Source organism: Bombina bombina, chromosome 2 (assembly GCF_027579735.1).
Source record: "Bombina bombina isolate aBomBom1 chromosome 2, aBomBom1.pri, whole genome shotgun sequence".
Taxonomy (NCBI): Eukaryota; Metazoa; Chordata; class Amphibia; order Anura; family Bombinatoridae; genus Bombina; species Bombina bombina.
This window is the reverse complement of record NC_069500.1, coordinates 930443007-930458699: the sequence shown is the minus strand read 5'-3', so window position 1 is coordinate 930458699 and position 15693 is coordinate 930443007. Positions and strand designations below refer to the sequence as shown.

Genomic DNA, 15693 nt, shown 5'->3' with positions numbered 1-15693 from the left:
AACATCATACACTTGTATCTTGTCTCCTGCCCTTGTTGTAATTTTCGTTTTTGGCCTTTTTCCCCTTTTATTTAATTAGGTTATATTCACCGGAGCATTACATGAAGGAGGCCAAGAAGTTAAAGCACAAAGCTGACGCCATGGTGAGAGCAATCTTTGATTATTTTGTTGTTTTAATTATGGATTCTATTAGGTCAGTATGTTCCATGGTCCAGGTCCCATGCAGTGACAGCCTTGGAATCGTGCCTTTGTTTTCTGTTATGCTGTAAGACGTGATTGCGCTTTGTTTAAACGAAGATAGGATAATACGTAAGAAAGTCCAGAAGGCTCATCTGCTAAAATGGGCAGCAAACTTTATTATTTCCTGCTATAATTTCATCAGAGCATTTTATATGTTTAAAGGGATAGTCTACTCCAGAATGTTTTATTGTTTAAAAAGATAATCGCTTAATTACCCATCCCCCCCAATTTTGCATAACACGGTTTTTATTAATAATTTTTACCTCTGTGATTACCTTGTATCTAAGCCTCTGCAGACTGCCGTCTTATATCAATCTTTTTGAGAGACCTGCTGACTCATAAATAACTCCACGGGAATTAGCACAATTTTATCTATATGGCACACAAACTAGTGTTGTCTAGCTGTGAAAAACTGTCATAATGCACTGAGATAAGAGACAACCTTCAAGGGCTTAGAAATTAGCATATGAGCTTCACTAGATTTATCTTTCAACAAAGGATACCAAGATAACAAAGCAAATTTGATGATAAAAGTAAATTGGAAAGTTGTTTAAAATTGTATGCCCTATCTGAATCATGGAAGTTTTATTCAGACTAGACTGTCCCTTTAATGTCCTTTAAACTCCTTTGCTATAATTAAACTGCTGGACTAACTGGTTGTTTTATACACTACTTAAGTTATATACGATAAGAGCGTTGCAGCTACTGTAGATATGTAAATATCCTGCTCTGTATCATGCGCACAACCCCAAAGTGCACAATGCATTTAATAAAGAAAAAAAACGGTCATTGATGTGTAGCGCTTCTGTCACAGTGCAGGAATAGTTCAATTCCAAGATGGCGACGTCCAGTATGAGGATGTGGAGGTTGACCAACTGACATCCATAATGGGTTTAAATAAGAGAACAGCAGTTTAAAAGGACAGTAAAGTCAAAATTAAAGTTTATGATTTGGATTGAGTATTAAACAGCTTTCCCGTTTACTTATATTATCCCATTTGCTTTGTTCTATTTGTATTGTTTGTTAAATGCTAAACCTAGGAAGGCTGAGAGGAACTCAGAAGTGTGCATGTGTCTTTAGAATTCTATGGGAGCAGTGTTTGTAACATTGAAAACATTGCAACCTTGTTTTTAGCTATATTATACAAACACTGCTGCCAGAAGGCTAAAGACACATGCACGCTCCTGAGCAAACCTAGGATTACTTTTTAACAAAGGATACCAAGAAAATAGACAAAATTCATAATATAAGGAAATTGGAAAGTTGTTTAAATTGTATTACTCTATCCAATCCATTAAAGTTTCATTTTCACTCTAATGTCCCTTTTTTAAGGAAAAAAAACATATAATCCTCAGTAGTAACCTTTTTTGTGATAATTTAGTTGTGCCCAGCAGTTCAATATCCCTTTAAACACGTAGCTAAAGTCCTGCACAGCAAATTGCAGCTGTTAAGCAGGACATGGATGCTGTTTGGTAGCTACATGTGTATTGGCTCACCAGCTGTGTCCCGCTCAGCAGTGGCAATGTGTTGCAGGTTCAGAGAAAGGGTTAAGCTATGTATGGGTTAAATCCGTGCTTAACAAGGGACATTGGTGCACAAATAAAATGCTTCAAGAAATCAGAATATTTGACTTTTGCCTTAGAATGTCCGTTTAATATTCGCCTACCATAGCTGTCTTTATAATTTAAAAAGAAATATTCAAAGAATGAGTGTGATTAAAGGGACAGTCAACACCAGAATTTTATTTTTATAAAGATAGATAATCCCTTAATTACCCATTCCCCAGTTTTGCATAACCAACACAGTTATATAAATAGACGTTTTACCTCTGTAATTACCTTGTAACTAAGCCTCTGCAGACTGCCCCCATTTTCAGTTCATTTCACAGACTTGCATTTTAGCCAATCAGTGCTCACTCCTCAGTAAATTCACGTGCATGAGCTCAATGTTATCTATATGAAACGCATAAACTAACACCCTCTAGTGGTGAAAAACTGTCAAAATGCATTTAGATTAGAGGCGGCCTTCAAGGTCTAAAAAAATTTGCATATGAACCTCCTAGGCTTAGCTTTCAACTAAGAATTCCAAGATAACAAAGCAAAATTAGTGATAAAAGTAAACTGAAAAGTTGTTTAAAATTACATGCCCTATTTGAATCATGAAAGGTTTTTTTTGCACTTGACTGTCCCTTTAAACTATTTTTGTTCTAAAATTGTTTGACTTCTATATCCGCTGTTTGCCATATGTTTCCTGGTAGTCTGCCTTTCCTACTGTTTACATTTCTTTGTGCTTGCTTAACTGCCGTACTACTGGAACAATCTGCAGCTGATGATATCTTCAGCGCAACCAAACGTGCAATTCTGCTAACAAGCACATAGCAGAAATGTGTTTTTTTTTTTTTTAGGTTTGCCATCAGTGAGGTTTTTTTATTTTTATTTAAAATAAACACTTGCAAATAAAATGTTTGTTTTCATTCTGATAAGAGCACGAACGTCATATTTTGATGCATTTAAGAGAGACATTTTAGGGTCTAATAGTTTTTTGTGCTTGTGTGGTTTGACCGTCTCTAATAATAAAGCAGAGTGAGTTCTGCTTGTCAGCCAGTAAGCCATCAGTCCTGAAGGCAGAGACTTGCACTTCCTATTAGCATCAAAATAAAAATAAACTTTCAATACATTTTTTTTTCCAGACAAAACCAATTTTTAAATTATTTAAATAGTGCCCTTTCATATACATGATATACATTTTTAGCGTTTTTCTTTCCCTTTTAAATTTTTTTTTTTTTTTAAAGGTTATATGGGTCATTGAGTAAATATGAAGACAACTTCAACTATTTTAAAGACATTACAAATTGTTTCCAGGGCTTTATATCTATAAAATAATAGACACATTGAACACATCATAACCTCAGTTTTATACAGGGTAGTAGCAAAATGGATTTGGCATTGGGCCTTTCCAGTGTCAATTAATTCCTTAGCAGAATCTGTCTCCCTAGGGTGACATGTCCTTAATGGGTTTCTAAATTATTTCCATAAGTGATAAATACATTTATCGTACATATAATTACAGTAATGGGATTAACCATAAATCCCACAAATAATATTATGTTTCAGTCTCCAACCGTTAATACGGTAATCTTAAAAGGCAGACTCGAGGCTGCCAATGCAAATCCAATTGTCAAGTTACTTTCTTGTAAAGACATGCATTTATCTGTTCTGCAATTATTAATGAAGAGGTACCAACATGCTCATCTGAAGAAAACTCTCACTAATTTATTCCTTGTATGTTAATATTTTTTTTTAATGGGAAAGATACTAATGTAACATTTGTGTAATCGTATTATTATGTGTGTGTATATAAAACTTTTTTTTTTTTTAACCTCTAGTCGGACAAGATCGGGAAGGCTTTAAACTACTTGGATGCAGCCATGTTTTTCATTGAATGCGGTATTGCCATGGAAGCAGATGTACAAGCACCAAAGTCTGCTTATACTATGTTTGCAGAGACTGTTGATCTCATTAAGTAAGTGTCGTGTACATCACTAGAACTGTTTCTCCTTAGACCTTTGATGCATCCCTTTTCCTTTTAGATGTTCTGCTTTGCTTCTGTAATATTGTTCTTCATTAGTTTGTTTTGTAGTTTTACCTGATAGACAGCTGATTAAGGGGATCACACAAACTTGCCTACCCCACTCTCATGATATACAGCTGTGCTCATAAGTTTACATACCCTGGCAGAATTTATGATTTCTTGGTCATTTTTCAGAGAATATGAATGATAACACAAAAACTTTTCTTTCACTCATGGTTAGTGTTTGGCTGAAGCCATTTATTATCAATCAACTGTGTTTACTCTTTTTAAATCATAATGACAACAGAAACTACCCAAATGACCATGATCAAAAGTTTACATACCCTGGTGATTTTGGCCTGATAACATGCACACAAATTGATACAAAGGGGTTTGAATGGCTATTAAAGTTAACCTTCCTCACCTGTGATCTGTTTTCTTGTAATTTAGTGTGTGTGTATAAAAGGTCAATGAGTTTCTGGACTCCTGACAGACCCTTGCATCTTTCATCCAGTGCTGCACTGACGTTTCTGGATTCTGAGTCATGGGGAAAGCAAAAGAATTGTCAAAGGATCTGCGGGAAAAGGTAGTTGAACTGTATAAAACAGGAAAGGGATATAAAAAGATATCCAAAGAATTGAGAATGCAAATCAGCAGTGTTCAAACTCTAAAAGTAGTGGAAAATGAGGGGTTCTGTTGAAACCAAACCACGGTCAGGTAGACCAACTAAAATTTCAGCCACAACTGCCAGGAAAATTGTTCGGGATGCAAAGACAAACCCACAAATGACTTCAGGGGAAATACAGGACATGTGGTGTGGCTGTTTCAAGATGCACAATAAGGAGGCACTTGAAGAAAGATGGGCTGCATGGTCGAGTCGCCAGAAGAAAGCCATTACTACACAAATGCCACAAAGTATCCCTCTTACAATACGCCAAACAGCACAGAGACAAGCCTCATACCTTCTGGCACAAAGTCGCTTCTCTCTTTGTATGCAAATTATTATGACCCTGGGGAAGTCTCCCTATGGGTGATGGGGGAAACCAGACGTGGACTCCTTGCCCAGTGTGCTTAGAGGAATGTGGCTGCACCTCACTGACGAGGCCCATAGGAGGCCGAAACGATCGTCTGGGGTTGTCATGTTCCTTGTTCAGAGGAGAATTGCCTGGTATTTCGGGGCTGGACTGACCTTACTTGGCGGGATCAGACTGATATACTTCAGGAAAGTTTTCTTCTGTGAAAAGCACACTGGTCTAAAAGAGGCTGCCTCCGGGTGGTAAATCGCTATAGAACAAGCCACTGAGCTGTTGTTCGTTCCTGGTAGAGCGCTTCTCTCTTTGTATGCAAATTATTATGACCCTGGGGAAGTCTCCCTATGGGTGATGGGGGAAACCAGACGTGGACTCCTTGCCCAGTGTGCTTAGAGGAATGTGGCTGCACCTCACTGACGAGGCCCATAGGAGGCCGAAACGATCGTCTGGGGTTGTCATGTTCCTTGTTCAGAGGAGAATTGCCTGGTATTTCGGGGCTGGACTGACCTTACTTGGCGGGATCAGACTGATATACTTCAGGAAAGTTTTCTTCTGTGAAAAGCACACTGGTCTAAAAGAGGCTGCCTCCGGGTGGTAAATCGCTATAGAACAAGCCACTGAGCTGTTGTTCGTTCCTGGTAGAGCGCTTCTCTCTTTGTATGCAAATTGATACAAAGGGGTTTGAATGGCTATTAAAGTTAACCTTCCTCACCTGTGATCTGTTTTCTTGTAATTTAGTGTGTGTGTATAAAAGGTCAATGAGTTTCTGGACTCCTGACAGACCCTTGCATCTTTCATCCAGTGCTGCACTGACGTTTCTGGATTCTGAGTCATGGGGAAAGCAAAAGAATTGTCAAAGGATCTGCGGGAAAAGGTAGTTGAACTGTATAAAACAGGAAAGGGATATAAAAAGATATCCAAGGAATTGAGAATGCAAATCAGCAGTGTTCAAACTCTAAAAGTAGTGGAAAATGAGGGGTTCTGTTGAAACCAAACCACGGTCAGGTAGATCAACTAAAATTTCAGCCACAACTGCCAGGAAAATTGTTCGGGATGCAAAGACAAACCCACAAATGACTTCAGGGGAAATACAGGACATGTGGTGTGGCTGTTTCAAGATGCACAATAAGGAGGCACTTGAAGAAAGATGGGCTGCATGGTCGAGTCGCCAGAAGAAAGCCATTACTACACAAATGCCACAAAGTATCCCTCTTACAATACGCCAAACAGCACAGAGACAAGCCTCATACCTTCTGGCACAAAGTCATTTGCAGTGATGAGACCAAAATTGAGCTTTTTGGCCACAACTATAAACGCTACATTTGAAGAGGAGTCAACAAGGCCTATGATGAAAGGTACACCATTCCTACTGTGAAACACAGAGGTGGATCGCTGATGTTTTGGTGATGTGTGAGCTACAAAGGCACAGGAAATTTGGTCAGAATTGATGGCAAGATGAATGCAGTATGTAACCAAAGAGAACGCCTCATTTTCCACTTCTTGATTAGAGTTTGAGCACTGCTGATTTGCATTCTCAATTCCTTTGATATCTTTTTATCCCTTTCCTGTTTTATACAGTTCAACTACCTTTTTCCCACAGATTCTTTGACGATTCTTTTTCTTTCCCCATGACTCAGAATCCAGAAACGTCAGTGCAGCACTGGATGAAAGATGCAAGGGTCTGTCAGGAGTCCAGAAACTCATTGACCTTTTATATACACACACACTAATTACAAGCAAACAGATCACAGGTGAGGATGGTTACCTTTAATAGCCATTCAAACCCCTTTGTGTCAACTTGTGTACATGTTATCAGGCCAAAATCATCAGGGTATTTAAACTTTTGATCAGGGTCATTTGGGTAGTTTCTGTTGTCATTATGATTTAAAAAGAGTAAACACAGTTGATTGATAATAAATGGCTTCAGCCAAACACTAACCATGAGTGAAAGAAAAGTTTTTGTGTTATCATTCATATTTTCTGCAGTTTGCAAATGCTGATCATAGACTCAGTTTAACTTTGGACACATTTACACAAGGTTTATGTGAAGCAGCACCCTTCTGTAAAAATAAATTAAACAAATTTATAATGTGCAGTTATTTTTTGCTATACTAAGCACTCTTGCCTTGTAACACTCAGACATTTTTTGAAGTCCTATGGAGTTGTTAAAGGGACAGTCAACACCAGAATTATTGTTCTTTAAAAAGAAAGATAATCCCTTTATTATCCACTCCCCAGTTTTGCATAACCAACACTGTTATAGAAATACATGTTTTACCTCTGTGTTTACCTTGTATCTATGCTTCTTCAAATTGCCCACTTATTTCAGTTCTTTTGACAGACTTGCATTTTAGCCAGTCAGTGCTCACTCCAGGGTAACTTCACGTGCATGAGCTAAATGTTATCTATATGAAACACATGAACTAATGCCCTCTAGTGGTCAAAATGCATTCAGATTAGAGGCAGTCTTCAAGGTCTAAGAAATTAACATATGAACCTCCTAGAATTAGCTTTCAACTAAGAATACCAAGAAAACAAAGCAAAATTGGTGATAAAAGTAAATTGGAAAGTTGTTTAAAATGACATGCCCTATTTAAATCATGGGGGTTTTTTTTGGACTTGGCTGTCCCTTTAATGTCTGAGCAGGAATTCTCATTGGAGGAGTGAAGGGGACAACGGATGTGTATCATGTGCAGCATCCTTTATATGAAAGATTTTAAACACATTAACTGTAACAACGAGGTTTCTTAACCAAGTAAAAGTAGCCTATACTTTTATTCAAGACTTACTTTGTTAGGTGTCCGCTTTCGTTGAAGGGACAGTAAACACAGAATGTAACTTTTATGGATTGGATATAGCATGACATTTTAATCACTTTATAATTTACTTCTACTTTTATTCTCGATTTTGCTTAGTTCTCAAAGTATCCTTTGTTGCAGAGTAATCCTAGGTGAGCTCAGGAGCGTGCATGTGTATTTAAACATCTGGTAGCAGTGTTTGCAGCTATGTATAACATTGCTTATAAACATTGTTTCAAACACTGCTGCCATAGAATGCTATAGGCAGGTGCACATTGCTATGCTCCTATCCGCTACCTAGGTTTACTTAATAAAGGATACCAAGAGAATAAGAAAAATTTGATAATCGATGTAAATGAGAAAGTTGTTTAAAAGTGCATGCTCTGTCTGAATAAACATTTAATTTTGACTTTACTGTCCCTTTTTAAAGACTGCAGAAGCAAGAATGATAGCATAGTGCATCATAAAATATAATAAAACCATGAATCACCAAGTTCAGCTTGAATTAAATACACATTTAATAATGAATCAGAACTCAACTAGGGGGAAAAAACATACAACAACATTCTACTTTCTACATAACAATTGTAAAACAATGTTTATGCCTTTAACATGTCAGTAGTTTATTAACCCTTGCTTCATGTGTTTCTACTGTGATATCAGGAAAACCTCTGCTAGCTGTTGATGCTTGACTGCTGAACTTAATGTTTGTTTGCTTTTCTTTCTTAAGACACGGTGAGTCCACGGATCATCAATTACTGTTAGGAATATCACTTCTGGCCAGCAGGAGGCGGCAAAGAGCACCACAGCAAAGCTGTTCAGTGTCACCTGGTAGAATTGGAGGTTAATATTTCCTGCGCTGTATGTTTGTATGCTCTTGCAGCCAAAGCTGTTCCCCTCAGGAACAGTATGGGTAATAGAAAAGGGGGAGGAGGTAACAAGAGCGCTGAGAAAGCTATTACAAACTAATGGAGATAAGATTATGTGTAAGAAGCTCTGTGCTATATTAAAAAGCTAAAATATGTTAAGAACAATAATGTGCTAGAACAATAATATATTTTTTGATTTCTCACTATATATGGAAGAAGATATAAAAATATTATATGGATGAAAAAGAAAAACAGTGTAAAGTGAAAAAAACTATTTATATAAATAAATGGGTCTAGTAATAAATGGACCTAATATAAATTGCACTGTGTAAATAGAACTATACACATCCACTTTTGGATAATGTAAAAGAGTGGTAGGTGGGATCTATCAATGCCAATATGAGACAAAGGAGTGTAGTCAAATATTTGTAAGAAAAATAAAATTTAATTTATTTTGGCAACATAAAACTATGAAAATAAATTGCATATAAATTAATAGGATTCTTTTTTAAAACAATATAAATATAGGTTGGCCAACCAAATAAAGTTGAATGAGGCTAAAATACAATGATAAAGAACATTTCTTTTCAAAACTTATACTGCTTTTGTTTTATATTAGGCAAAACGGATGATAGTTACATAGCATATACCAGTACACTTTGTAAGAATATCCTTCTGTTATCTTAGTACAAGTGTAACCAATTTCAGTAAAACAATGAACCTTACAGCTGTAAATTGTATAATATAACAGCCTGAAAGGAGTGGATTGCATGACACTGTTAGTATTAAACTTGCAGTTAGTGTTTTTAGTATGTATAATACTTGCAGCTGGTTTTTATCAAACCCAATGCTTAGCTCCGTGCGTTGTAAAGATGTGGCACAGATTTTACTCCAAGTGCCTGAAGAAACTTTAAACTTTTAAACAAAGTTATCCGATGTTGGTTTCCTGCTGGGATTTGTAAAGGTTTAATTACCGTGATGGAACCCAGAGGGGTGTTTGCAGAGTGAGCTGATGATTGCAGTCTTACTGCGCTCATGTGATGAGGATTCTATGGCAAGCTGAAGTGCTTAAAAATAGCACTGGTAGAACTGTATATTTCAAGTAACGGTCCTTGACAGGTGTATTGCAACGTGTTTCGGCTGACACAGCAGCCTTTTTCAAGCAGACACCTGTCAATGAGGTTGGGCTTTTTATTTTTATACCCTTGCTTTGAGTAGTTGATTGAACAATTGGCATAGTGTGTGCACTCAAGATGCTGATATTTGCTGCAGCTTCTTACACATAATCTTATCTCCATTAGTTTGTAATAGCTTCCTCAGCGCTCTTGTTACCTCCTCCCACTTTTCTGTTCAGTGTCACTTCCCTTCCCACAAACCCCAGTCATTCTCTTTGCCTGCGGTGCAAGGAGGAAGTGCAGTTTTCGGTGTCTGAAAAGCAGTTTACTTCAAGTTTTTATTATTTTAAAGCAGAGTAAATTTGCTCTGATCTTTCCTTGGGTCTAGCCGTACTCCACGTCAGTCTCTTCAGTAGGGCAGTGGTGGCTTTTAAGCAATTGGGAACTTGGGAGGTACAATCCTCACTGTGTTTCTCAAGTTTTGGTGCCCTATTCAGAAAGACTGAATAAGTTTTTTTTATTTTAAAAGGAAAAATACTGGCACTTCAGCACTCTGAGGCTGCATGGGGACCTTTTAATTAATTAACCCCATTAAGGGTTAATTATTAAGGCAGAAGAGCAGGCACTGTGGACGATGAGGGATAACTTATGTTTATTGGTGGCTCAGTCAGTGTCCTTAGCTCTGTAGACCCGGTCAAGGACAGTGTATGAGAGTGCTGACGCTGTTAATTTGTTTTAGTCAGCCATGCGTTCTTCTAAGTAAGACTTTTTTTGTGTCAGTCTTAATGGCTGCCGGGACGGCCCCTGATTACTAGGAGGAGCGGTTCCCTTACTGAGGCGGCAGATTGTGTAAGGCATGCTTTCTGGACTCACTTCCTGTAAGTTCCGGATTGGTGATGCTGTTCATTTCTTTGGTTGCAACGGAATGAAATCGTTCAGCCGACTTTGTCTATCAGGATTCCGGAGTGAGACCGGAACGTTTTTTCAATATTGTGAATCAGTCAGCTGGACAGGTAGGCACCTCAGCAACATAGCTGAGGTGTAGATGGTTGCCTGGGGATTGAAGAAAGGATTATATAGCTCTGTTTCATTTTTTGACTAAAATAACTTAAAGGGGCAGTAATGTTTTTTTTTTCTTTCTAGTTCTTAGACTAAAAAGAAAAAAAAAGGTTTTTCTTTTTTTGCCTTTATTGGTCTTCTTGTTTGGTATTATGGGCCAAGAGGCTTTGCTAGATGTTGCATGTAGGCTATGTTTTAACTCCTAGGTGGAACCTCCAGTACCTTTTTGTTCTTCGTTCATTGAAAGAACTTTGTGCTACAGGGATAGACTTTTTGATCCTGTGCCATCATTGTCTAAGGCTGATGCTGTTCAGGGGTCTTCTGTATCGGATATGCTGCAGCTTTCTCCTCAAGCATCCCAATCATCATCGTCTCCACATGCAGTGCCCTGCGGTTCCTCTGACGCGCCGGTAGGAGTTTCTTTGCAAGACATTGCTGCCCTGGTATCTTCTGCATTATCTGAGGCATTGTCTCCTTTTCCCATGCTATAGGGAAAATGCAAGAGGAAATTTAAAGAGTCAGTTGTTAGTAAGGTTTCTGATCCAGTTGTGGCTAACCAGGGTGCTCTTTCTCAAAAATCTGAGGAGGACACTTCGGTAGCATCTGAGGGTGAAATCTCAGACTCTGACAGTATAATTTCTTCTGATGCTGAAGTTGTATCCTTCAGGTTTAAGCTGGAACACCTCCATATGTTACTTAAGGAGGATTTGGCTACCTTGGACGACTCCAATACTACAGTCGTAGTCAACCCTAAGAAATCTAGTAAACTAAACAAATACTTTGATGTTCCCTCCACGGTGGAGGTATTCCCTGTACCAGACCGTGCTACAGAGATTATTGCATGGGAGTGGGAGAGACATGGAATTCCTTTTTCTCCATCTCCAATTTTCAAGAAAATATTTCCGATAGCTGACTCTATTAAGGAGTCATGGCAGACGGTTCCTAAAGTGGAAGGAGCGATCTCCACTTTGGCCAAGAGAACCACTATTACCATAGAGGATAGCTGTTCTTTTAAGGATCCAATGGATAAGAAGTTGGCGGCCTTGCTAAAAAAGATGTATGTTCACCAGGATCTCCAACGGCAGCCTGTAGTGTGTATTGCCACTGTCACCAGTGCGGCAGCCTACTGGTTTGATGCGTTTTCTGATTCCATTTAGACAGATATCCTTCTAGAGGAGATCCAGGACAGGATTAAGGCTCTTAAGTTGACCAATTCCTTTATCACTGATACTTCCTTTCAAATCATTAAGTTGGTAACAAAATGTTTGGTTTTGCTGTACTAGCTCGCAGAGTCTTATGGTTGAAATCCTGGTCTGCGAATGTTTCATCTAAGTCCAAGCTTTTGGCGATCCCTTACAATGGTAAGACCTTGTTTGGACCTTGGCTGAAATAATTTCAGATATGGATCTTTTCTACCTCCAAAATAAGAGGAATAGACAGGACGTCTTGATAGCCCAATCAGACTTGGAACAAGGGGAAACAATCTAAGAAACCCCCAGCTGATTCCAAGTCAGCATGAAGGGTTGGCCCCCATTCCGGGGTCGGATCCAGTAGGTGGCAGACTTTCAATTCGCTTAAGCTTGGATACGGTATGTCCCGGATCCCTTGGCGCTGGACATTGTATCCCGGGGTCGCAAGTAAGAATTCAATACTTTTCCTTCCAGGGGCAGGTTCCTCCTCTCAAGATTATCTGTAGACCAGATAAAAAGAGAGGTGTTCTTGAAATGTATTCAGGATCTTTCCGCACTGGGAGTGATAGTTCCAGTTCCAATTCAAGAACAGGGTCTGGGATTCTACTCCAATCTGTTTGTGGTTCCCAAAAAAGAGGGAACTTTCAGACCTATTCTAGACCTGAAATGTCTAAACAAGTTCCTCAGAGTACCATCCTTCAATATGGAAACTATACGTTCCATTCTTCCCTTGGTTCAAGAGGGTCAGTTCATGACGACCATATACCTAAACGATGCATATCTTCATGTTCCCATTCACAGGGATCATCACAAATTTCTGAGATTTGCCTTTCTGGACAATCATTTTCAGTTTGTAGCTTTTCCATTTAGCCTTGCCACAGCTCCCAGAATTTTCTCAAAGGTTCTGGGGGCTCTACTAGCAGTGATCTGGTCTCGGGGCATTGCGGTGGCGCCCTATCTGGACAACATTCTGGTTCAGGCACCGTCTTTTCAACAAGCAAGCTCTCATACGGAGATCTTGTTGTCTTTTCTTCGATCCCACGGATGGAAGGTGAATCTGGGAAAAAGTTCTCTGGTCCCAGCTACAAGGGTAGTGTTCTTAGGGACCATAATAGATTCCATATTAATGAAGATATTTCTGACAGAGGTCAGAGAATCCAATATTTACAACTCTTGCCTTGCCCTTCAGTTCTCTCCTCGGCCATCAGTGGCTCAATGTATGGAGGTAATTGGTCTGATGGTTGCTTCCATGTACATTATCTTGTTCGCTAGGTTCCATCTCAGAGCGCTGCAGTTATGCATGCTAAGACAATGGAACGCGGACTATGCGGATCTGTCTCAACGAATAGACCTGGATCAGGCGACAAGAGACTCTTCCGTGGTGGTTGTCCCAGGAACACCTCTCCCAGGGACCTTGCTTCCATCGACCTTCCTGGGTGATTGTGACCACGGATGCCATGCTGCTGGGCTGGAGAGCAGTCTTGGACTCTTTGAAGGCTCAGGGTCTATGGACTCGGGAAGAGTCAGATCTTCCCATAAATATCCTAGAGCTGAGAACAATCTTCAATTCTCTGCTGGCCTGGCCTCAGTTGGCTTTAGCTCGGTTTATCAGGTTTCATTCAGACAACATAATATCGGTGGCTTACATTGACCACCAGGAAGGAACTCGGAGTTCCTTGGCCATGACAGAGGTGGCTTGAATTATTCAGTGGGCGGAGACCCACAACTGCTGTCTTATCTGTGATCCACATTCCAGGGGTGGACAATTGGAGCAGACAGACTTTTCATCCCATTGAGTGGGAACTCCATCCGGAGGTGTTTGCCAGCTTGACCCTCAAGTGGGGGAGGCCGGAGCTGGATCTCGTGGCATTTCGGCAGAATGCAAAGCTCCTGAGGTATGGTTCGAAGTCGAGAGATCCACAGGCCGTTCTGATAGATGCCCTGGCTGTCCCTTGGAATTTCAGTCTAGCATACCCGTTTCCTCCGTTCGCTCTCCTGCCAAGAGTCATTGCTCTGATCATGCAGGAGAGGGCGTCGTTGATTCTTATTGCACAAGCGTGGCCTTGCAGGATTTGGTATGCTGTCCTAATGGAAGTGTCATCTCTTCCACCTTGGAGACTACCTCTGAGGAAGGACCTTCTACTTCAGGGTCCCTTCCTTCATCCCAATCTCGTTTCTCTAAAACTGCTTGGAGATTGAACGCTTAATTTTAGCTAAGTGTGGGTTTTCCGAGTCGGTCATTGAGACTTTGATCCAGGCTCGCAAGCCTGTGACAAGAAGGATTTACCATAATATATGGTGTAAATATCTGTATTGGTGTGAATCCAGAGGTTACTCTTGGTGTAGTATCAGGGTTCCTAGGATTTTGTCCTTTCTCCAGGAAGGTCTGGAGAAGGGTTTGTCAGCGAGTACCCTGAAGGGTCAGATCTCTGCATTGTCTATTTTGTTGCATAAGCGTCTGGTGGACGTACCAGACATACAAGCTTTCTGTCAGGCCTTGGTCAAAATCAGGCCTGTGTTTAAATCTGCTACTCCTCCATGGAGTTTTAACCTTGTTTTTCAAGTTTTACAGCAGGCTCCGTTTGAGGTTGTTTTGGAAGGTTTTGTTTCTTGTTGCTATATCTTCTCGGAGAGTCTCGGCATTGCGTTGTGATTCCCCTTACCTTATCTTTCATGCTGATAAGGTGGTTCTTCGTACTGAGTTAGGTTTTCTTCCTAAAGTTGTTGCGGAAAGGAATATTAATCAGGAAACCATTGTTCCTGCTGTGTCCTAATCCTTCTTCTCATAAGGAGCGCTTGCTACCCAACCTAGATATTGTGCACGCACTGAAATTCTACTTGCAGGCGACTAAGGAATTTCGCCAGTCTCTTACTTTGTTTGTTTCTCTGGGAAACGAAAGGGTCAGAAAGCTACGGCTACTACTTTCTCTTTGGCTGAAGAGTTTAATTTGTTTGGCTTATGAGACTGCTGGACAGCATCCTCCTGAGAGAATCACATCTCATTCCACGAGGGCTGTTTCCTCTTCCTGGGCGTTCAAAAATAAAGCTTCTGTGGAACAGATTTGCAAGGCTGCAACTTGGTCCTCTCTACATACTTTTTCAAAATGTTATAAATTTGATACTTTTACCTTGGCTGAGGCTTCCTTTGGGAGAAAGGTTCTTCAAGCAGTGGTGCCTTCTGTCTAGGTATTCCTGTCTTGCCCTCCCTTATCATCTGTGTCCTCTAGCTTGGGTATTGATTCCCAACAGTAATTGATGATCCGTGGACTCACCGTGTCTTAAGAAAGAAAACAAAATTTTTGTTTACCTGATAAAAAAATGTATTTCTTGACACGGTGAGTCCACGGCCCTCCCTGTTTTTACAGACAGTTTTTTGTTATATAATCCTCCGGCACCTCTGCACCTTGTGTTATTTCCTTTCTCTCCTTTTCCTTCTGTCGAATGACTGGGGTTTGTGGGAAGGGAAGTGATACTTAACAGCTTTGCTGTGATGCTCTTTGCCACCTCCTGCTGGCCAGGAGTGATATTCCCAACAGTAATTGATGATCCGTTGACTCACCATGTCAAGAAAGGAAGATATTTATCAGGTAAAAATAAATTTTAGTTTTTCTCTAATATATATGTTTAAAATCCTGTATTCTTGTTTTGTCACTATCCAGATTTATAATGAAGTTGAAGAACTTTACAGACTCCTCTGCTCCTACAAATGAAAAAGCTTTAGCTGTTTTATGGTGAGTATTTTTCAGAACGTGTAGTGTTCTGAATTTTTTTACCCAACGTCAAATTTGCTTATGTTTGCCAATGTAAGTGTAGTAATGTAC

At 39.7% G+C, this 15693-nt stretch overlaps 1 protein-coding gene across 3 annotated transcripts in view; it reads left to right on the top strand.

Moving 5' to 3' along the window:
* AFF1 (ALF transcription elongation factor 1) overlaps positions 1-15693 on the top strand; it is a 349069-nt gene that overhangs the window by 314215 nt on the left and 19161 nt on the right. For all 3 annotated transcript variants that reach the window (XM_053703375.1, XM_053703376.1, XM_053703378.1), the window contains 3 exons: positions 80-143; positions 3626-3762; positions 15532-15603. In XM_053703375.1, coding sequence (XP_053559350.1) covers positions 80-143; positions 3626-3762; positions 15532-15603 — 273 coding nt within the window. The remainder of the gene's footprint in view (positions 1-79; positions 144-3625; positions 3763-15531; positions 15604-15693) is intronic.